The sequence below is a fragment of the Anomalospiza imberbis genome, chromosome Z, assembly GCF_031753505.1.
Source record: "Anomalospiza imberbis isolate Cuckoo-Finch-1a 21T00152 chromosome Z, ASM3175350v1, whole genome shotgun sequence".
Classification (NCBI taxonomy): Eukaryota; Metazoa; Chordata; class Aves; order Passeriformes; family Viduidae; genus Anomalospiza; species Anomalospiza imberbis.
The window spans coordinates 20,073,249-20,098,203 of NC_089721.1; the positions used below are offsets into that span (position 1 = coordinate 20,073,249).

Consider the following 24,955-nt stretch of genomic DNA (forward strand, 5'->3'; position numbering starts at 1 on the left):
TTTCCCTAATTGTCAAAATCAAGGTTGTGAACACTTAGGAAGGAGAAAGCAGGTTAGGAGAACATGGTGCATCAGTGTAGATTCTGATGCACAGTAGATACCAGTAGTAAATTTGCTTCCTTCTCATAGTGCTGTCAATACACATCATCTTTGCTATAGAGGACTGTAGCACTGAGTTTCTGGAGACTGTTTCTGGGATCCAGGGCAACAGAAACTGTGTGCCTCTACTCAGAGCTGCATCCATCCCAAGCAATCACCCGGTGTTCACAGTGAGCACTTATCCCTGTGTTAAAGACCACAGAATTATTTGAATTGGAGAGCAACTTAAAGATCACCTAGTTCCAACCCCACCACCCTCAGCAGGGAACCCTTCCACTAGATCAACTTGCTCATGGTCCAAGCTGGCCTTGAACATCTTCAGGGATGGGGCATCAGACATGTCTGCACAACCTGCTCCCAGTGAATAAAGAATTTTCTCCATGTACCTAAGCTAATATACTCTCCTTCATTTTAAAACTATTCCCCCTTGCCCTATCACTACACGCTCTCGTAAAAAGTCCCTCTCAAGCTCTCATAGTCTCCTTTTAGCTACTGGAAGGATACAATAAAGTCTGACTGGAGCATTGCCTTTACAGGATAAACAACCTCTGAACCTTTCCACATAGGAGAGGTTTTCCATTCCTCTAGTCATCTTAATGGTCTATCTCTAGACTCACTCCAGTCCTTCCTGTTCTGAAGACATCAGAGCTGGATGCAATACTCTCCATGAGATGTTAAAGAGCAGAGCAGAGGAGAGCAGAGCAGCAGAATCACCTCCTTCAACCTGCTACCCACATCTTTTTGATGCAACTCAGGGCACATTTGGCTTTCTAAAATCCAAATGCACATTGCTGGGTCATGTCCAGCTTTTCATCCAGTCCCAAGTCCCTTTTGGCAGGGCTGCTCTCAATCCCTTCATTCCCTAGCCTGTGTTGATACTGGGGTTGCTGTGACCCAGGTGCAGCACCTTATAATTGGCCTTGTTGGATCTTCTGATGCTCACACAGGTCCACCTCTCCAGCTTATCCAGGGCCCTCTGGATGGCATCCCATCCTTCAGGTGTGTCAACAGCACCACTCAGCTTGGGATCATCTGCAAATCTGCTGAGGGTGCACTCAATCCCTTCATTTTACGTCATTGATGAAGACATTAAAGAACAGTGGTGCCAATTTGGACCCTGAGGGCATCACTTGTCTAACATCCATTAGAACTCTGAGCCATTGACTACTCCCTTCTCGATGTGATCATCCAACCAGTTCCTTATCCACTGAACAGTACACCCCTCAAATCCATCTCTCTCCAATTTGGCAAGAAGAATGTTGTAAGGGACCATGTCAAAAGCTCTACAGGGTCCACATAAATGACATCTGTAGCTCTTCCCTTATCCACTTGTGTAGTCGCTCCCTTGTAAAAGGCCACGACATTGGTCAAGGGGGACTTTTTTCACTCACCAGGTACTTCACATGACTGGCACAACTGGTCAACTGTCTCAGAACTCTGAGGAGCATTCTCATGAAATGCTATATATTTATGTATTCAGGCTCTTCAGCTGGTCACAAACTTGCATTTCACTTAGAGTGGGAAGAACTTTGCTACCCCAGTCCTTGTTTTGCGGTCCATGACAGATGTAGAAATATTTTTCAACAGAGCTACCACAGCATGCATGGTAGAATGAGTTCTGAAATGTAAGGCAAGGTCTTCCTTAGCAGACCACTAAGAAAATTACCACTAAGGAGGTACCACATTACCCATTTAGTAATTTTAACTAAATTACTGTTATTCCAGACCTTTCAGCTATAAAGGCAAGTAGCAGTAAAGTAATTTCTTTGGTTTTAGTAAGTTTAGTCATATATAAGTGAAACGCTTCACACCAATTACGTAAGACATCAAAACAATTACACAGAGGGCTAAGAGAAGGGAGGTTTGCCCTTTTGGAAGAAGGAAATGGCCTGTCTCAACCTAGGACAATTAAAAGAAAAGAAGACATAACTGCTGTTAATGAGTGGGGAGGTCTTATACATATGGGTTAGGGCAATGCCAAGCACAAATACAGGCGGAGTGAAGAATTAATTGAGTAGCCCTGAGAAACATCTGGAGATACTGGTTGATGAAAGGCTGGACATGACCCAGTCACGGGCACTCACAGCCCAAAGAGCCACACGTGTCCTGGGCTGCATCCATAGCAGTGTGGGCAGCAGGGCCAGGGAGGGGATTCTGCCCCTCTGCTCTGCTCTGCTGAGACCCCACCTGCAGTGCTGCATCAGCTCTGGGGTCCCAGCACTGGAAGGACAGGGACCTGCTGGAGCAAGTCCAGAAGAGGCCACAAAAATTATTAGAGAGATGGAGCACCTCTCCTGGAGGACAGGCTGAGAGAGTGGGATTGTTCAGCCTGGAGAAGAAAAGGCTTTGTGAACACTTTACTGCAGCCCTCCAGTACCTAAAAAGAAAGCTGGAGAGAGACTTTTTACTAGAGCTTGTTGTGATAGGAGAAGAGGTAATGCATGAAATTGCCTCAAATGTAAGAGATAGTCATGACCTTTTCTCTGTTGTGTCTTTATCATCCCCTTTATTCAAAATACTACACTAAACTGCCTCTTACATATATATGTATCTTTGATATTGTGTTACCAGACACAAAAGCTTTGTTTTTTTATTTAATTTTTCTTTTTTCTTTTATTTCTATCCAGTTTTTAATCTAGCATCTAATACAGTAGTTTACCTAACAGTATTTGACACAATGGAAACAGCAATTCCAGAACCAAAGTGTTTTACTGTGAGCTAGAAGAAACAACACACACTGAAACAGTAAAGCTAAAAGATAACTTGGCAAAACAGGTCCACTTAAAATGATTAAGTGTCAAGTGATCAAGTGTCTTGTCTCTAGAAACACACACTGATAAATTCCATTATATGCTTGTCATTTACAAAAATAAAATACATTTACCAGTGTGTCTGAAATCCAAAACTCAGGCACTCTCATGAAGAAGATTCACACACTGAAGACTGTACATTGTCTTAGTATAAAAAAAATTTCCTCTGAGCCTCTGAACAGACTTTACAGACTGCATAATTCTAACTATGTAGAATCAAGGGACAACAGTACTTCCAAAGCTGAAGACAATGATCTAACAACAGAAAGGTTGAAATTCCTTAATGAAATACCCTATGGGAATGGAAAGAATTTTAAATGAGAAAAATCCATCCCAGTTGAACATGACTTCTTACTGCCAAATCTTCCACAAGACTACAGAGTAGCACAGGAACTAAACCCTTAGCCAAAGGACCTGGATGAACCTTTCAGTTTTGTGAGTTTTTATTATGTACCTATTGTCTCTAGGCCTTAAAAAAATTCCAAAGTACACATTTATTTTACACTGTTATGGGTGTATGATTCCAAATAACAGTTTAACAATAAAGCAATTCTATTTCTACAGATGAGGTGATTTTAGAAACAGGACACTAAAACACATCTGTATCACCAGTCCTACAAAACATTGCTCCAGACTACCTCATAGAAAATACTTTTATACAGCTGCACCAAACACTTGGGACACAAGTGATTTAAGATTTGTATGGGAGAAGACTCTCTTTAACACACAATGAGGGAGGAAAGGATACATTTGAACAAGGATGGTGGAAAATCTTATGGCATACAATATTTGCAAGATACAAGTAGATACAAGTAGAACAACGACCTCTAACAAAAGAAGGCACAGTGAAATAACATCACTGAAACAGCAGAAATAATTTTGCAGGCTTAAAAAAATACCATTAACATTTTTATTTCCTTTCCTCATTCTACAGAAGTCATATAACTTGAACTCAAGGCACAACATCACCATGGCAAGAGAAAAAAACCTGTGGAGTTGGGAGAAATGCTTTTTAAAAATAACACTATAGCATTGTAAAAGAAGTCCTAAGTATTACATTTTGATTTAAGAGTGACACTTTGGTGATTCAGACTGAGGAATCTGCATGGTTTTGTTGGCTTTAAAGTGTAGAAGGAAAAAGTGGTTTTGGTGTCATTCCCCACACATGCACACACACAAAATATTCTTTTGTTCCTCCCCCTTCCTTCCATACACTAAATCTAGTTGTTATCACCTATAAGCAAGAAGAAAGTACTCTGCCCTCTAAATGGCCTTAATCCTTCAATATGATATATTCATGCAGAGTTAGCTTTTAGATATATATAGTTGTGCAGAGCCAAGTTAATATTTAAGGCACTTGGCATAAGTATTAGAGTTTGACTTAGAGATCAAAATACAGGACTGCAGCCATAGTAAATATTCTTCCTGATAACTCACTGAACAGAAACACTTAAAGAGAAGTTACATGTATAGGGGTCACAAAGGATAATAAAATTATGTATTATAATTATATATTATTCTGATGGCAGAAAGGCCTTTTGGATGAGGCTGAGAAAGATTAAAATCTTCTTTTACAGCCCAAGCAGCCACACTGCATCTGTGCATCTCTAACAGCTCAATGTTTTAATATATTCTTGATTCTTCTAATGGTCAGAGCAATTGCAATTTATCCATTACACATAAATAGATGTATCAAATTTATTGAAATGAAACTGCTGCATGTAACAAATAATGATTTTTCTCCAACTAGAATGCAATATATTTCACTGCACTGTGCTACCACAAAAAAATCATACTGTGGTATAAAGGAAATTAAAGGAAATGTTAATCTTCAGGCAGGAAAATACATACTGAAAAAAATACCTCTCCTCTCTGAAAGAATGCAAGTTCACCACTACATCCTTCCACACTGAAACACTTTATATATTCAGTGCTTGCCTGAATAAGTTTCAACTAAAAACTTCTATAAACCATTAAGACAAGCTTATGTCAGTTTGAAGGGATGTACAGTGATAAAACAGTTCAAAATAGAGAAAAAATAGAGAATAATACAAAATAAACAGATACGGTCCAGAAGGAATTCTGGTTGAAATAAAAGAATACTTTCACCATGCATGATGAAAGTATATGAGAAGAGAGAGAGGCAAAGGTGACAAAAAAATTCTTTGGTTTTTAGCTGGTTCAGACTGGCCTTTGTGGATTACTTACTTTGTATACAAAAGTAAGTACAGCATATTTTAGGAATCAAAATGAAGATACAAATTGGGTACTTAAAATAATTTTTAATCATGGATTAAGGCTTAGGTCCACAAGTCAGAGAGAAACAGAAACAATTCTCACATAAAACCAGAATGAGAAAATTACTATTGCAATATGTGCTGAAAAATTAGTGACTGTTGGGTCAATTTTGCAAGTCAAATAATCAGAAATACCTTCTTGGCAGTTTGAGTTGACAAGGGTTCCCGGTACTAGATCAAATATTTTCTATAGTTATTTACGCAAGAGTTCCCTGCACTAGGTCTAATATTTTCTATTGTTAATTACCTACATTGCTGGAATTTACCATCCTAGCTATGTACAAAAAATAAATGTTAAAATAAAACATGCATACCTGTCGTGGTTTGACATGGAAGTGAATTTTTTCAGGAAGTTGGGTCAAACCAATCAGTGGTCAAGTTTGGATATTGGCACCTGGAGAGTCCACTGAAGGTATGGATACGCCTCTGAGAACACAGGGGGTTAAAAGCAAGAACTCCCAAGAGCTCGCTCTCTTTGGTTCCGGTCAGGGTGCTGTGCAGATCTCCCCTGCCCAGCCATGGGGCTGGGTGGGGGAGGGGGAGCCATGAGGCCTGGTTGAGGTGAGCGGAGGGGTAGAAGGACTGGAACCGAGCCAGCTCCTGTGGACGGAAGGGTGGAGAGAAGTGGAGATGTCTTTGTCGTCCCCCCACACAGAGGGATGAGACAGAGAGTCCGGACGGCAACTGTAACTTTGCTGTCGTGGAGGAGAAGGAGGTGGAGGAAGGTGCCCAGCCTTGGCCTTGGGAATCGGCTGCTGGGCAGAGATATCAGCCGTCCAGGGAGTCTGAACTTTTAACCCTTTCCCAGGAAATGAAGGCTTTGTAAAATACTACTCCTCCTTGATTTGAAGTAGAAGAGAGACAGTCTGGGATCCGAGATGATGGAAGAGGAAATTTTTGAGTTGGGAGGAGATGATGGAGTGGCTTGTGGCTGGACTTTTCTTGTTAGCCATAGACTGAACCAAATTCTCCTGACAGAAGCTGCCTTTAGGGGGATGCATTGGTGGGCCAAGAGACCTGTTTCAGTGATTACCAACAGAGGAATGGAGAGAACAGAGGAAAGCTGAAGAGGGTGTGGAGAGGCCCTCTGTCTTCAGAGAAAAAGAAGATAAGAAGAAGATCTCTGTTCTTGGACCCTCGGCCCCAAGGGGAAATGGGGGGGACTGTAGTCCCGAGATGAGAAACTGAACTGTTGTCTCTTTTGGTCCATGGCAAAGCATCCTTAAAGGAGCCCTATGAGCAGTCTGTCCATGCACGGTGGTGAGAGCACTGTGACATGGAAAGGAGAGTGTCACCATGGCAGATTTTCTCTGGGCGGTTGCCATGTGTGACATGGAAACACAAGGCAATTGTGGCAATTGTGTTTCCTGGGGGTCTGTGGCAAAGGAGAGACTCCTGTCTCCCTTGAGGGACTGAGTATTGATTATCTGAAGGGTGGCAACTTGATCAGGATCCTGGGTGGTGTCTCATCATGGGTTTGTTTGGAAATTAGGTGGGAGGAGGAGGGGTGTTTTGGAAGGTCTTAATCCATGATTTAGTGTTTGTTTTTATAGTAGTAGTAGTTTAATAAAGTTCTTTTTTTTGTTATTAAGCTTGGGCCTGCTCTGCTCTGTTCCTGATCACATCTCACAGCAATTATTTAGGAAGGTACATTTTCATGGGGGCGCTGGCATGGCGCCAGTGTCAAACCATGACAATACCCCTACTTATTTTAGTATTCATTCCACTTATTTAAGACCTCAAGTTTATACTTACTATGCAAAATCTAAATATAAAAAGCTTCTTAAGCATAAAAGCACTTTTCATATAAAGCAGTATTTTCCTATTTGTGATACTTGATGCTGACTGTGACCAGTGTTCCAAGTCTAGTTCAACAGCATTTATAACTTAAATCCACTTCTCTCTGGATATAAAATAATTACAAAAAGCAACAGAGCAAAAGTACATTAAACACTCAGTACAAAGGATCTATACACAATTTGGTGCCAAACAATCAAATATTAGAATACCCATCACTATTGAGAAACTAACACTTTGACTCAATAAACCACTCTAAGCTGCTTGAATATAACTGCTGCCTATTAATGAAATGAGCAGTCATTACTCAAAAGAAGATACATGCATATAAATATTTAAAATTTAATTCAAATTGTTGATTAAAATATCAGCTTGAGGTAGCACTACCACATGTGTCAATGGTAGTAAGCCTTGGCAAGCACATACAACTTTGGGCTGTCTCCACAGTGTTCACAGAATCTCAGACCTTATGGATCATCCAGTTCCAACTCCCTTGCTTTCACCAGGGACACCTTCCACTGGACCAGATCCTCAAAGCTGCATCCAACCTAGCCTTCAACAATTTCAGGTATGAGGCATTTACAACTTTGCTGAGGAACACGTAGCAGTGCCTCACCACCCACAAAGAGAAGAATTTATTTTTAATAACTTATCTAAACCATAGAATCATAATATAGATAAAATAGATAGGACCTATAAGGATCATTGAGACCAGCTCCAGGCTCTGCTCTCCCCAATAATTACACCATGTGCCCAAGACCATTGTCCAAAAACTTCCTGAACTCTGGCAGACTTGCTGCTGTGACCACTTCCCTGGAGAGCCTGTGGCAGTGTCCAACCATCCTCTGGTTGAAGAAACTTTTTCTAATACCCAATCTAAACCTTCTCTTTAATGCCATTTTTCCCTTGGGTCCTGTCACTAGACATCAGAGAGAAGAAATCAGTGTCAGTCCCTCTATTTCCCCCTGTGAGGAAGCTGTAGACCATGATGAGTGTCCTCCAGACCAACTGACCTCAGCCACTCCTCATATGGCTTTTTCTCTACATCCTTCACCATCTCTGTAGCACTGCTTTAGAGTCTCCCTAATAGTTTAGTATCTTCCTTATACTATAGCACCCAAAACTGACCCCTCACTCAAGATGAGGCCACTCCAGTGCAGAGCAGGGCAGGGCAATCCCCTCCCTTGCCCAGCTGGCAATGCGGTGCCTGAAGCTCCGAGGACACACTTGGCCCTCCAGTCTGCCAGGTCACACCACTCATTCCTGTGCCGACCCTTTTTCAGTTTAGAGAATCACAGAATAATCAAGCTTGAAAGAGGTATTCAAGATAATCTGTTCAACCACCAACCCAGCACAACCATTGTCACCTCTAAAGCATATCCCTAAGTGTCACATTGAGAACACTTCTAGAAATGATGACTGTACTACCTCCCTGGGCAACTTATTCTAATGCTTATTCCACACTTGCAGTGAAAAAATATAGTCTAATATCTAATCTGAGCCTCTTCTGGCACAACTTGAGACCATTTCCTTTGTCCTTTTACTTGACACTTGGCAGAAGAGATTGGCCTCCACCCCACTACAACCTCCTTTCATGTAGTTGTAGAAAGCCATGAGGTCTCCCCTGAGCCTCCTCTTTTCCAAACTAAACAGCTCCAGATCCCTCAGCCTAATGGTGCTTCAGCCCTCTGATTTCCTTTGTGGCCCTCCTCTGGACCTAATTCAAATGGTCCACATCCTTCTTATGATGGGGGCCTCAGAGTTGGATGCAGGACTGCAGGTGGGGTCTCATGAGAGTAGAGAAGGAGAATCACCTCCTTGCCCTGCTAGCCATACTCCTTTGGATGCAGCCCACGAAAAAATTGGCTTTCTGGGCTGCAAATGCACATTGACAGGTCATGTCCAGCATCTCATCTGCTGATCCCTCAAGACCCCTTCTGCAGGGCTGCTCTCAATCCATTCTCCATTCAGCCTGTGTCCATGTTTGGGACGGCCCTAACCCACATGTAGGATCTTACACTTTTCTTTGTTGACTCCCCTGAGGTTTGCACTGGCCCAGCTCTCAAGTCTGTACAGGTCTCTCTGGATGCCATCCCTTCCCTCCAGCGTGTCAGCTGCCCCACAGGGCCTGGTGCTGTCAGTGACCTCGCTGAGGTGTGCTCAATCCCACCATCCATGTTGCCAACAGAGAAGTTAAAGTGTGCTGGTCCCAGTATCGACCCCTGAAGAATGCCACTCATCACTGATCTATGATCTCCATGTGCTCATAGAGCAGTTGACTGGTCATGAGTTCAACCACCCAGATAATTCCTTATCCACTGGGTAGTCCATCCATCAAATCTATGTCTCCCCAGTTTAGAGATGAGGATGTTGTGTGGGACAGTGCCAAATGCTTTGAAGAAGTCCAGGCAGACGACATCACTCGCACTTCCCTTATCCATCAAAACTGTAACTCAGCCACAGAAGGCCACCAAATTGGTCTGGCAAAATTTCCCCTTGGTGAAGTTATGTTGGCTGTCACCAATGACCTCCTTATTTTCCATGTGCCCCAGCACAGTTTCCAGGAGCATTCAATCAATGATCTTGCTGAGCACAGAGGTGAGACTGACTAGCCTGTAGTTCTCCAGATATCTTCTTTTTCCTTTTTTAAAAATGGGGGTTATGTTTCTCATTTTCAGTCACTGGAAACTTTACTGAGCTGTCATGGTTTCAAAAATACAATGAATAGTGGCTTAGCCATTTTCTCCACCAGTTCCCTCATGACAGCTGGATACAGCCCAGCAGGTCCCACGAACTCATGCACCTTCAGGTTTGAGACCACTTCAGCTCTCAAACCTAATCTTCTCCTAGCCAGTGCTTCTACATTCTATAGTGATAGCCACTGATACTTATAGCCAGTGATATACAATTCTATATTGCCTTCTGCAACTCAGACAGTGTTGGCTGGAGGACTTGCCAGTGAAGACTGAGCAAAAAAGTAATTTAGTACTTTGGCCTTCTCCATGTCCCAGGTAACCAAGTCTCCTGCCTCCTTTTGGAGAGGACCCACATTTTCCTTAGTTTTCCTTTTATCATTGACATACTGAGAGAAGTTTCCCCTGTTGCCTTTGACAGCCCTCAGCAAGTTTAATTCTATCAGAGCTTTGGCTTTCCTAACCTGATCCCTGCCTGCTCACACAATCTCTCTGAATTCCTCCCAAGCTACTTTTCCCCACTTCCACCCTCTGCATGCTTACATTTTTGTGTCTGAATTTGTCCAGAAACTCCTTGGTCATCTTTGAAGGCCTCCTGGCACTTCTGTCTGACTTCTTTGTTAGGATGCATTGCTTCTGACCTAGAGGAGATGACCCTTGAACATTAACCAGATTTCTTGGGCCCCTTTTCCCTGTGCAAGTCTTTATCCCACAGTACTCTGTACCACTGTGTTGTCCCTTCAATAGCTCTCTGAGTGGGTGAGGTCTCCATGAGGACCAGTGTTTGGAAACATAAGGCTGCTCCTATCTGTCTAAAGAGGGCCTCACTCATTTGGTCTTCCTGTTCAGACCCCCACTATAATGTCACCTGCCCTCCCTTTAATCCTAATCTGTAAACTCACTGCTGGATCTCCATCAATCAGGCGGAGCTCTGTGTACTCCAACTGGTCACTGACATAGAAGGCAACACCCTCTGCTTGTCTCCTCTGTCTGTCTTTGTGAAACAGCCCCTATCATTCCATTCCAACACACAATCATAGGAGTCATCCCACAATGTCTCTGTGACAAGGATAAAACTATAGCCCTGCTATGGCATGCACAGGGCTCCATTTTGTTTACTCTTCATGCTACATGCATTAGTACAGAGGTACTTAAAAGGGGCCCCTGATGAAGGATGAAGTCAACTTAGAGGCTTGAGCAGCTGGAATTACTTTGTGCTGCTCTTCACGTGTTCTCATGCTGACCTCTGGTCGCTCTCCAAGCCCCGGGCATCTCTCGCTGGCCCTGGGATCAAACTGGTAGGAGTGGAATGAATTGAGATTCCTTTCCTCCAGCAACTTTTGCCTAAAGCCCTCTTCACCATCTTGGCAAGCCTATGACTGAAGATGCTCTTCTCCCTCTCTGACAGATCGACCCCATCAGTCTGCAGGAGACCAGGTGTCATGGACTGCTTCCATACAGATTTGAAATACTATATATAGTGCATATTAATAGTTTAAATTAGGAGTAACTAGAATTTGGCAAAAGGGCATGTTTGGATGTTTAATGAATGACTAGTGATTTAAGAATGACACTTGATTATGCAGTATTAGAAGAGATTTTTTTTTATTTACAGTTAATAATACTGTTATTGTTGTCCTGCATTTGATTGATGAGAAGCCATACAGCAAGGAAAGGCCAAATCAGAAGTTCAAAGATTTACAAGTCTAGAAATCAGTAAGAATTACAGCATCAAAAACTTCAAAAATTGTTGCAACTGTGGAGTATATTCCCACTTGGAATACTCCCACTGCCACAATTCCGCTTGCTGATAATAGGTCAGTGTGGCAGCAATAAAAGAGAACTGAAGAAAATAATGGTAGGAGGAACTAGAATGTAGTGCATGAAAGAGTAAACCTACACAAGACTTGCTAGTCATTTTATGTGTTTACAATTGCACATTTAATTCTTTACAGTTTGCAAGACCACTGCTCTTTCACAGGCTGTGACAAAATAAATGGTTTGACCAAAATTTCAGTTTGTTCTCAGTGTTATCTCAGTCTTCATATTCCAGCAACCATATTTTCCAGAGTTAACTTTATACAACAAAGACTGTATAGCATGTGTCTTACACTTACTTCATACAGTAATGACTCTAAAACATATCTTTAGAAAAGTAGAAATGTCAGTCAAGGAAATAACTGGGAATCCATATTCACAAATAATTGGGAACGCAACATAGGCAGTAATTTAATTCTGAATATACCACATGTAAACAAATGTGGTTTCTTATTTTCTATATCAAATTTCTCATTCATTAAAATATTTGTATTTGAGCTGAAAACAAAAGAGTTTGATTTTATATGAGTTTAAAGAAAAAATTTATCGCTTGTTTAGCAAATCTGATTTCAAAATCAGCTTCAGTACCAATTAGCCCTGCACATGTGGTTAGTCTAGCATGGCAATTACAAAATATTCAAGTACAGAATTTTAACTGCAGATTTTTACTATACTTCCACCATCCAGGTCTGTCAGAATTTTAATAGCTATTGAAGTTACATTTCATACACTATGAAAGTGAAACAGAACAGTTACAATTGCAGACATGAAATATAATTTATTTCTTTACTTGAGATGATTCTGTAATATCCTCTGCTCCTGCCTATTCACACCTGCTCTTTGAAAAGAACTAGAAAACTTCCAGACACTTCACTTGAAGTGTCACTTCTTTGCTGGAGATTCACTGAAAGCAAGCAAGCAGGAGGAAAAAAAATCACCAAAAAACTCACTGTAAGTAGCACTAATTACTTTGGAAAGTACTCTTAACACATTGAATATACTTAAAAATTAGTTAGGAAGTCTATAAAAGACATTAATTTAATAGAGAAATTAGTAACTCTTCAGAAAAAATACCATACCTAATTTTAAAAGGGTTGAGACACTCATGCACATTACTTCATTATTCCACTGCAACATTTTTCAGAAAGTTTTAAGCAGCATGGAACAGACAGTGCTCAGTTTAGGTTTTACTTCACTATTTGCATAATTAAAATGAAATAGCCATACGCTCAAATTGAAATCTTATCCAGATCCTATTAAAATAATGGGCATGCTGCAAATGACCTCAAAGCATAAAGAATCACGCCTTTCATTAGAAAGATTGGAGTAAATTATCAGAAACTATAGAATAGTGAATACTAAAATTAAATATATATGATGTTGTCACTAAAAGAATGAATTTACAACCAGTGTCCTAATTAAAACCACATTTTTAATGTTCTCTTATACATAACCAATCTAATAAAAGGTAGCTGTAAACTTGAGCTAAATAGTCCAGACTCATGTTTAAAATGTGAAGAAAACATGAAATTGTAGTACATATATATATTCCTGTGTGGAAAGAGACAGAATTTATGCAACCAATCACAAACAAAATCCAAAACTGGTCAAAATCCAGGGAATAAACTGGCCTAATATGTTTTTCTGGGTTGTTAAGAATGAGAAAAAAAATACTCACTGGCAAATGTATTATTCTGCCAGTCATTGTAGGTTATGAAAATAATAACATTCCCAAGAGAAGGGAAAAACATAGAAGAAGGTATGTATTCTACTTAGACTACTAAGAAAACTTAAAAATTATGTATTTTTAAACAAGTGTATATACTTTATAAAAAATTTTAAAAAGAAAGCAAAATACAACATTTCAAACTGCTAGAAAGCCCTTTGTCAGATATCTGGCCAAGCAGTAACTGAGTGTTCTAGCAGATATCCCAAACTATTACCACCAAACATTTCCTGGAAAAACTATAATTTCAATAGTTTTATGACCCTTTGTGCAACTCAGAAGGTGAATGCCTGGAGAAAAAAAAAAAAAACGGGAGGGATGGATGGGGGGAGTAGAGCATAAGAAAGTATTTTTTACTGTTTTTTTTTTTCTTTCTCTAGTATACAAATGGAAAAAATTATTTACAAACTACAGAAGACATTAATATACCATTACTATCAACAGCATATGTAGTTTGGCATTTTATAGGTTTATCCTGATACATTTTTAATTGCCAAAAGTTTCATTGCCACATTTAGAGGAAGACTTGAACTGGGGCAGTTATGAGTTGCATTGCTCATCCTGTGTGCTGGTAGATATTCTCCAATTTTCCAATTCAGAAAACCACCAGGTGTGTAACCAGCTTCCCTCAGTGAGCACATCTTAAGATAAATTTGTGGGATTACACCCAAAATTTCTGTCTCTCCTATTTCAGTTGAGATAGGAAAACATTATTTTTATTCAGTCTTTTTATTTGGTACCATTTATTTTAATCAATCTAACAACAACAAAAAAAAAAAAAAAAAAAAAGAAGAAAAGAGCTTTCAGACTTCAAGTCAGAGCATGAAACTCTGAGCTTAACTCCACGACAGTGGTCACTCTTCTGGATTTGGTATTAAATAAAGCACATTTTGAACACATTTTGTCCATCTGGAATGGATTAGGCAAACTCTGGTATACCTTATACCATTTCCATCTTTTCACCCTCACAGACTAACATTTTATAAACTAAATCAGAATACACATCTTGTAACTAACCAGCTGTACCCTAAGAGTCAACTAATGGCATCAGAAATTAAAAACAACAGCCCTTTTATTAATTAGAAAACATTCCACTCACATGTTGTGCTTGTTAATTAGCTGCAAATAACCAGCTGGTTGACATTTGCCATGCAATAAGCAGGTTTTCAGATTCACATTCTAGCTACTTAATTGTTCCACATGAGTTCCCTCAAGTCCCACAGAGTCTATTTGATTCCCTTCAGCTGAAAAAATATAGGAATAATGTTTAAAGAAAAATTTACCCACATCTATCCCTCAAAAAACCCCAAACAAACAAACAAAAAAGCACTCACAAAAAAAAAAATTCAGCCATGAGTGGACACCTGAAGAATATTTCCAACCTTATTCTGCTAACATGAGGTGGGGGAATAAAAAAACCCACCCAACAAGTTTATAACTGTCACAGAAAGGGAAATTACATAAAATGCCAAGCGATTTTATTAATTTCCAACTACTTCCTATTTTCTTCTATTGCCTGTTTTATCTACTGATTTCTGCCATGGCACAGCCTACAGACTCTCACCTCACAAAAAGACAGAAAATGGTAATAGAGAATTCTTAACTGAGATCTTTGAGTAGGTTTCCCCCTCACAGAAAATGCACACTGCTTGCAATATTGGAACATGGCTATAGACCCAGATTTACCTAAAGTGAATCATCTACACACAGATCACAGTTGTTATGCTGCATGTCTCAGTCACAATTTTTCTTTCATCAATCTATCATCATTCCAAAGAATATGCCTTAGCAGAGATGGCAAAGACCCCCAACATGTTTTTGACACAGAAGTAAGAATATAAAAGCTATGACAGTGGTGCCATATCTAGCAATGTGACTGATTCAAGTGGTCAATAGCAGATCTCTAAAAAGGAGTGTAAGGAATACATCCTGTATAGAAAAAATAAATAGAATATATATTCCTATGTGAAGCTCTGCTCTGCCTCACTTTACTCAGTCTGCTGAGCAAAGCCCTAGTAGACTTCAATTTTGTTTGGGTTTTTTTCCCCAAATACATCATTTTGAATATGCAGATACATTTTTTCCTCTTAAACCCCTTCAATTCCCTGAAAACAAAGATACATGTGAATTTAGTGCTACTATTTGGAAAGCTGACTCCTTACATTTTATATATCTGCAGAGACAGACATTAAGGGCAATATATGCCTCTCTGCTTTTCAAACCTCTCCCTCAATCTTACACATGCGGTCACAAGAAAACCAAGTCAATGGGCACTGTTATGATTTTTGCACAAAAATCAAATAAAAAAACAGTCTTCTGTCAGGGGCTTAAATTCATCTCAATGAACTCCAGTAGAAAAAGCAAAAAGGCAACGCAAAGAATAAGGGTGAAAACTGCTTCATGGACTTCAGAGTCAAGTAAATAAGAAACAAGACACAGAATTACTGCTTGAAATTGGAGCTCTTCTTACAAACAGAGGAACTAGCCTCAGGATGAGGATCCAAGACAAGGCTACATGAGAACAGAAATGCTTTGGATCTACAGATTTACTGGACAAAGCTAGGAAATTGTGCTTATGGAGCTGGATAAGAGTACCTTGTATAAAAGAGGAATCTTGCAAGAACTTAAGAAGCCCAGAAGAAAAGTGTAAAATGCCTCAGAAAAGAAGCATAACAGGAGTAAAGGAATCTGCAGGAGAAAAGGAATCTGAAGAGTCCTGGCTGGTTGGCCTCACCTTGCTACCAACTGCCTTAACTAGTACAGAACCTGATAGGGGAATGTTACTTACTATTACAGATTAAAAATATATTACTAACCTACAGGCAACTGACATGCAAAAGGGAAAGAGAATTCATGAAACAAATTTTCTTTTAGGACTGCTATCTGGACAATGCAACCACAAAACCATCCCCAGCTGCCTAAAAACTCTAATGTTATTAAAAAAAAAAAGGCATGATTGTAGTCACCTCTACACAGGTATGAAAAATGAAACAAGAAACGTTTTGTTCCTCTTGAGTATCTACAGCAATGTCAGAAACATTTCTGTTCTTAGATTATGAACCACAAGAATTACAAGAGTTTAGAATTGCTGCCATTAAAATATACTTTCTGTGTTCTAAGAAAAGCCGGCAGCACCAGCCTGCACATTGGATGCAATTCACAGACAAATGAAAGTGCTCCTTACCCATAAGGGCACATGAATGAGGAAAGAACTGATTGAAGCATTGTGAAATTAATCTTATGCATATACAATAAATATAAACCAATTCTGTAAAATTCTCTCCTTGAAAGACTCAAAAAATCGACCACGTAACAATACTAATGCCTCCCATATGGGCTTCAATAGCATGGCTAGAGAAATGCTGCATACTAATACTGGTGTTAATGCCAAGAGCAGCCATATCACACTACTTAGCAGTATACCTGCTTAACTAGTTATAAGTACAGTGGTACCCAGCAAAAATACAAGTGTCTATTAAGAGAGAGTTCATTCATTGTCTCACAATATTAACAAATACAAAGTCACTGAAGACCAAGCCAAATAGAAAAAATATACCTTCTGGGGTACTGAGCATTTTTACTCTCATCAGTACAACCTGCAAATTGACTTAATCAATTATCAAAATTGATATTATATCAATTATTAGTTTGTATCAAAATAAAAACACCTTACAGCTCTGATTCTTTATTCAGTCAAATACGGATCCTTCCAACAGAGTATATCAGTTCAGTGGGACAGTGGAATTAATCATTGCTAAAGCAGTAAACCACTTGCGAACTTAGCTCAAGTGGATTTCAATCCAAGTAAAAGATTTTTGTATTTCAAGGTATTTTAAGTCAAGAATTTCAAAAGGTACTTCTACAAAAACCTCCACAGGTTTTATGTAGATACACCTAAAAAGCTTTACAGTCTTAAATTCAATTCTAGTAAGTTTTCTGCAGGGAATGGTCCCATAAAAGCACCCTAGCGGCAAAGAGATCTTAATGTTTTTGTCAAGCATAGTGAATTTGTTTTCCTTTTAAAATGTAAAACAAACTCATGGTGTGTGAACTACCAACAGTAGATGACATTTCATTCAACAATTTTTGAGAAGTACTGTTTCCTTAAGTGAGTGAGGTTTCAAATGTTTTTCTGTTTAAAATAATTGCATCTCACAGACTAGATTCTGTCCCTTTAGAGATACACACTTCAACTTTCCCCTGAAACCTTCCTTTCTATAGCCCTCCCGGTACACCTTTTTAATTGATCTAATAACACACCAGGAGGCAAAGTAATCTTCCATCTCATCAGCAAAACACTCCATTGCTGCAATGTTTAGAGAGTCAGCCACACATCATTTGGATAAACAGCTCTTTAGTACCTGGACGAATCAAACTAGCCCTCTTGAGCTATAGAGAAATGTAGCACTAGAGAACACTTCCAGTATAAAGGAAAAACAAAAGGCCTTTTAAAAAAAATTTCATCTTCTCAATCCTGATACAAAGTGTAACCTAGAATCCAACCTTCTGACCTCTACTATTCTGTGCAAGTACATAGGAAAAGGAATGGTTCTGTTCATAATGTATAGTTAACAAAGGTGTTCTTAAGGAATACCACAATTCCTACTTCATGATCTTTAAGATCAAGAGAAGGAAGCAATTGATTGAAATGGAAGGAGAGGGTTCAAAAATATAAGTAAAAATAAAATAATATCTGTACATTATAGCTTTTAAGTTTTGTGGGTTTGCAATCTATGGAGACCCTATTTCTTAAAGAGTTTCTGAATAAACAGAAAGAGGAAGCAGCCTACCAAGGAAGGTTCAAAAAAACCAAATCACCAAATAAGAACTAACTTCAAAAAGGCAAATTGATACCTCTACACAGCAGTGGGATGTACAAGCCTCAAAATTTACAATGGCTTTTAAAATCAATTATCTGACATTGTGCTAAAAAGCAAGATTATCACATAACGATGCAAGAATATAGGAACCAAATGCAAGAGCTCTTTCTTTATCAAAGGATTTGAGATTAGACATCCATACAAGTTTTTCTCCTATTTTTATTATTTTGTAGTACAAAAAAAATTTAAGGATTCACTAGGATTATGCAAAATCTTCACCAAAAAAAAAAAGGTGACATTGTCTTAACAGCATTACACGCATAATCAACCTCACATTCAATTCTGTCTGCTTAGTATTTTACTTTCACCTGCCTCCAAGAATCCAAACTTGGACAATTTTAGGATAAAACATTGAAGTTTGACACCTAAATATATCCTCTTACTGGAAAAAATGTAGGTGATATACAAGGTCTTACTTAGACCAGTCTCTGGCCTGTGTATTTTTAATTAGCAAACAAAAAGTTTTCTGCAACTCCCTACCCACTTAGCATACTGCAGGGTAGCTGTAGGACAGTGACCAGGTAGGCCCATAGACCAGGAACACCAAACACAGGCCGGCTCTTGGCTGAAGACTGGTGCTTTAAGTAGGCATGGCAATGCTTCTGTGAAACTAAAGACATTAGTTTGACATACCTCCACTCTAGTGAGGCTACCTTGTTTTAGCATACAGCTTCTTTAGGATACAAAAGTCAGTCTGCACTGGTCAAGCAGATACTCCTAGAGAATGTGCAGCCTTAATACTGTTTTTCCCAGATGAGACCATGACATCTTTGAAAGCAACATGAAGGGATAGCAAAGAAAAGTTGAAGTGCTGTAATCATTTACATGGTTGAAGATAATGACTCATTTTCTCAAAACCTTTGCTCCACATTTCAGACAAAGACTGATGTAGCTGCAAACTTAAATACTTCAATAGGGCTCAGTAATATTTTCAAATACATCAATACTTACTAAAAAAATCTGGTTTTAATCAACACAAAACTATTCATAATGTCGAACTGAAACTTTCCTACTTTCCATAAAATAGAAGTACACACAATGAGCAAAAAATTGATTCCAGTGTCAAAGTCAATAAAAATGCAATTACTCCATACAAAGCAGAGCAGCATCAGTGGGACAGATTCAGGAAACTGCTTTCAAAATACTATAGGAGTGGCTAAAAAGTATCCTAATTTTTGGTAGTATAGGTCCAAACTCCTTTGGATAGACATGGTTATTAAAGACCTTTACAGTACATTATGAGTTTAAAGAACCACAGCTATATCCTGCTCTTTCACATATAATGCCTTAAATCTGGTTCATCAAGTGAAAGATAGACAAAAGAATGAAAATAAGTCTATCAACATTTCAGTAATTAATTTAGAATTATTAAAGTTAGTGGACTTACATGTTAATATGAATATAAATTTGTCCTTAGTCATTCCATCCCCCAAAAAACTATCAAGTCTTCATATAACCTGATTCATTTTATTAGTAACAGCTGGGATAGCTAGCAGTTTCAGTAAAAGCTGGATTCAGCCACTCAAATTGATTAGCGCAGCCCTTGTGATTATTTTGAGGAATTACAATTATTATATAAATAAATGAACAGAAGCATTTTGGTGTGAAAGAATTTATAACTGAACTTTATAAAGGTAACTATTACTAGCCTGCAGACACAACACTGAGGCACTTCGTTGATTTAAAATACAGGTATATTCTTAGAGGTATAAACTTCTTAGAAGAAAACTAGGAAGCTATAAAATTCTTACATCCCTTTTAAAAGACAGCATACACATCCTACCTACTTAGATAATTATAGCCCCAATAATGAAGAACTAAACAAGTCCTCAGTATTTATTGGTTTTTGATGAAAAAATGTAATTTTGAACAGCTATTACTCATGTTCTCTCAAAACTCGCTCCTTTTACAGTTAGAGGCCTGCAAGTTAACACTGGTTTAAGCTTTTGTTTGAAAACACAGAACTATTTGGAGCTACAGTGGAACATCCCACTGAAACACCCTATCACATCAGGGAAGCCAGTACAGAATATACACTAATCAAACACATTAAAGCACAGCTATGAAAGAAAAAAACTGTGATTTGTAATGCCAGGATACCACCAACAAAGTGTCAGGTTAGTCAGCCATAGCAGTAAAAATATAGAGTTGCCAATACAACTTATGCATATGTACATTGAGGAGCTTCAATGGACACAACCATACCAGCCATGGATTACATTTTTTCACTTGTCTAAATTACACCAGAGGAAATTTCATGTGTAGCAAAGCTGTGATCACATATTCCGCTTCAGAAGTCCTAGTCAAGGAATTACTTATAGGCACAAAACTGATCATAAACAAAAGTCTTTGTGAAAAATTAAGACCTTAGAATGCAACTATTTTATTTTTCATTGCATTTAATTTATTTGTATTAGGGTTTAATCTTTTTTTTACACTTCTTAAAATCTAAAAGCTTTCTGAGTTACTCAAACATTTAAGCACTCTGATTTTTACTAAGTACTATTTAAGATCATACAAAATTATATCTTAAATATGAATAAAAACCAAATGCAAGTGATGCACTAGCTTCTATTTCCTCTCAAAAATAAAAATATTTGTTCATTATGCAAAACAAAACCAAGGAAAAACACCACCTCCCTCAGAAAAAAATAAACTTCCACAAATTTTATGCAAAATTATACAAAAGATGCATTATTTTCATCAGTATTTAAATTTTGCTGCAGTGAATGCAATGATTCCAAAATAGGTTACATACAAAGCAGTACAGAATTTGTCCTGGAAAGCAGAAATCATAATAAAAAGATCCTAATCAAAATTAGAGCTGATGCACCTGCTGCGACTTAAAAAAAAAAAAAAAAAAAAAAAGAATAACTAGTATCCTTAAATAAGAGTGAGACTTATTTTCTATTAAACTACAGTTGCCTACACCAAACTGCAAAGGGACAGACAGAAATGCCTTTATCAGGATCACAAGATCCTTTATCCTTTATCAGGATCACAAGTGCAGGTTATGTTGAATTTATCACAGTAACAGCAAAATAGAAGCAAACAAATGGGCACATATGCAGGCTTTGAAACTACCTATTAAAATCATCAGTTCTCATCTTAATTAAGCATAATAAATCAAACCAGCTACAAAGCAGAGACTCATATTGCTGGAATCTGAAAGAACCTGTTTTCAGAGAAATACTATTACACTAGTTGAAGTTCTGGCTTGAAATTATTACAAAAACACTTTACATGGTTAACAATATATTTTTCATTCTGTTTTGTTTTCTGTGAGCTTATGAATTCTTTTCAAATATTAAAGTATAAAACGTTCAATAGGATCCATCTTTTCTACTGTAATACTTTCTATTGGCAATTACGAAGTGAAAATAACAGCAGAAGCAAGTGATTTGCAGATCTTTTCCAAATTCTTATTCTAAACTTTAATAATCTGATATATTTAAGATAAGCCATCTATTAATTTTCCTCCTTTTAAGGTTACCTACCAAATATATTATTTTACAACTAGCCTCTAGACATATATATGCTAAGAACAAGAAAGCTACAAGAAATAAAATAAACACAATACTTATAATGACCATACCTAGTAATAAGAACCGCATTATCATGGTGGGCAATCCCATTTTCTGGAATGGTGTTTCCATCACTTTGGTGGGAGAGAATGGATTTCTGCCACTTACAGAAGCTATCGAGGGACTTGTCTGCATGGTGGTTTATCTCCAAGTTTGGCTGCAATACAACATGCATACCAGAAATGTTCCAAACAAATTACTAAGGTCAGTTGTTAAGCCTTTTGAAACTAAAATGGGACTATAATTATAAGCAGTGGTTTCTAGGAATAAAATCTTCTTGCCAAATTTTATTTCTGTAAAATCTGACCCCAAGTTCAGCTGTGTACTACTGAACCATCATTCTTGCTGCTCCAACTTTAATAATAATTTTGTCAATAGAGAAAAAAAAATTAAAATACAGTTCTAAAAATAAAACTGACATCCCTGAAGGTGTAATAATAGTCACCTGAAGTAAGAAAACATATCTTTGAGATGATACATGAGGACTATTCCTTTGAACTGCTTCATCTTGATTAAAGTAGTGAAAAATTACATGATAGGTTTTGTACTCAGAGGCAGCCACTTCAAGCTATAATTAAATAACTCTACATTATGCAGTAATGTAGTTTGTATTTCACAGGTATAAAGCTTAGCACAACAGCTCTTACCTGATCTTCAGTGAGGACAATCAAACGTGTCACTATAATATTCACAACGTTTCCTAGACTGGAATCACGATAAAGTTTGGCAACCTGACCTCCAGAAAATAAGAAAAGGCACAAAGTCAGACAAGAAACACTACTTGCTTCCTAAATGGTTAAAAATGAACCCAATTTCCTCGTGTAGTTCCATAATGTAAAGTACCATTGTCACCTAAATACAAGTTATTTTTTGACCAAAAAATGACCATTCAGTTAAAAAAAACCCTTTCTGAGTCACCCTTTTCCATTGAAACTGTTTATACCTTGTTCCATAATTCGTGCAGCATGAGCATTTAGAGTGTTGATGTAAGAAGAATAGAACTGTATAATCTGTATGTAATTATTTTAATTCAAATTCAAAACAATTTAAAAGTGATCACAACATACTTCTTGACATTTTCCCAAAATGCTAAGATTTCCAGTATTTAAACTATTCATCTCTGCAAGCTAGTAATTATATTAAAGCATTATTCATGGCAGTAAACAAACACTTGACAAGTCCATTATCATTTCAGTACATACATATTGATACGAACAGAGAGAAGGATGAAACTTACAATATTCATTACACTCAAAATGTAGTGTTCAATGTCTTTGCGACCATGGTATCCCACCATCATTTTGTCTGCTACTACCAGCGTTTCCACAAACCGTTCAAGGCTTACAGATCTCTTCTGTCGACTATGACTACTTAGTGTGCCATTGACTGGAAGTGAAGCTGGAAAAGCAGATGCATCATTCATCCACCAAGGTTTGCCACTTCTCGTGAGGTCTTCTAGGAACCAAAACAATTAAATACTTGAGAGGGAGTCACTAGTAAAACTAATTCAAATTCAGATGGCTTATGTTGAGATTGACATCCCAAATTTTCTAGCAAAGAAGTCTTTCTTGAGGCAAAGAAAAATTAAATTTCTTTATTTTCTAAATTATTTTGAACTAACTTATATAATGGAGAGCCAACGTTGGGCACCAATAATCTCAACTCTGCTTAAATTTGAATTAGGATGATAATGCAATAATCCTCTCTTAATAAATCTGATTTTGCACATTCATGTTACTAGTAAAGATTAGTTATAATTAACCACAAGAAGACATCAGAATTTTAAGAATAAGAACAAGACAGCTCTAACCTCTGGAAAAAAAATACTAGAAACCAAAAATTCAAAATTAATGTAAAAGTTATCAAAATTTACTAAGGAATTAAACATTCTCATAAAACACTAAAAAGCTTCCCCCCCTGCAAAAATCTGTAATTTTTAGGCAATTAGGCTTACATGCCTAAAATGAATCAATTTTCTCTTTAGAAAGTTATCAGATTATATTTTATCTACCTTGCGAATTAACTGTAATAGAAAGTTTTAAATGGTCTGACATGGGATAATTGCCATAGTTATTTCAACACAAATTTCAGTTCAAATACGTTGATTCTTGTTTTGCTTTCAGGTAAATATATAGAAAAAATATTTCTTGTGTGCAAGAGATAAATTATTTAAAAATCCAAAGGGCTGTAATTATCGGCAAAACAAACATTACAAGATGACTTTGAATTCTAATTCCTGTCCTCAGGCCAAAATTGAATCCATCTTTCCCTACAAAGGCAGGGAAGGATGGATTCAATTTTTTTACTTTTTTAATGTGTATCATATTTCCATAAGAGTCAACAAAGATCTCAAGCTAAAGTTTAGCAAAGTATATTTTTAGTCTGGTTTTATCTAAGTAGGATTTCAAAATATCTACATTATTCTTGGTATTTACAGAAGAGCACAAGAACATTAATAGATACATTTATAGCTGTCTGAACAGGGCTGCTCAAATGAGCAATAGTCTTGCATCATTACTTCAACTAAAACAGGGTCAGCTAAGGATGAGTAGGGATAGAACCAGTAGCTCCCATAAAAAACCAATGCTTTATGCAAGTCAGCTAAGCACACTGATTTCAAAGAGAAAAATTACACCACAAAGAATGTACGCTTAGATCAAAACAAGGAATACAAACCTTCAGCATTCCTACTGTTGCAGTGTTTCTTAATTTTTGAGGCTACAGTATTGGCTCTAAAAGGCGCATATTTTAGAAAAGTAAAAAAATTTAAGTAAACCTGGTAGTTACAAAAACACCAGTAACAAAATTGTCCTCATTCTGGAATGGGTATAATTAATTCTAAAAAAACCCTGTACAAAGTATTAAAGCCTGGTTTGGACTCTATAATGACTACTAAGCTTTCTCCTGTTTTTCACTTCTATTCTAGAAAATTCAAAGTTGCTTGAATTGTTCAAAACTTTTCATCTCACTTAAACAGTGTCTTAGAAATGTCTGGAATTTTCTCTGACAGCTACTGTACTAATTTTTTTTTTTAATTCATTCTTATGCAAATAACAAATGCTGATGGTTTCTGATGCTTTTGGAGTACAAAATGTATTTTACTGCTTCCACATTAACTCAAAATTTTCACTCAAAATGCAAACTATTCTAAACATTTAAAAACTACTGATTTCAAGTATAAAACTTTCAGAGGAAAAAAAAAGATTATTTTGGAATCGTCTTCATACTATCTTTCAAACAAAGGTCTCAGA

General features: G+C 37.6%; 1 protein-coding gene across 9 annotated transcripts in view; it reads right to left on the reverse strand.

Moving 5' to 3' along the window:
* The window catches only part of ADAMTS6 (ADAM metallopeptidase with thrombospondin type 1 motif 6), a 147,929-nt gene that overhangs the window by 104,483 nt on the left and 18,491 nt on the right, over nt 1-24,955 (reverse strand). For 8 of the 9 annotated variants that reach the window (XR_010994567.1, XR_010994568.1, XM_068176915.1 and 5 more), the window contains 3 exons: nt 22,942-23,159; nt 22,352-22,435; nt 21,716-21,861 (listed from right to left, as the gene is read on the reverse strand). Coding sequence is in view for 7 of the 9 variants with exons in the window: in XM_068176915.1 (XP_068033016.1) it covers nt 21,716-21,861; nt 22,352-22,435; nt 22,942-23,159 (448 nt within the window). In the remaining 2 variants the exon portion in view is untranslated. The remainder of the gene's footprint in view (nt 1-21,715; nt 21,862-22,351; nt 22,436-22,941; nt 23,160-24,955) is intronic. The other variant, XM_068176916.1, reaches the window with a different exon arrangement.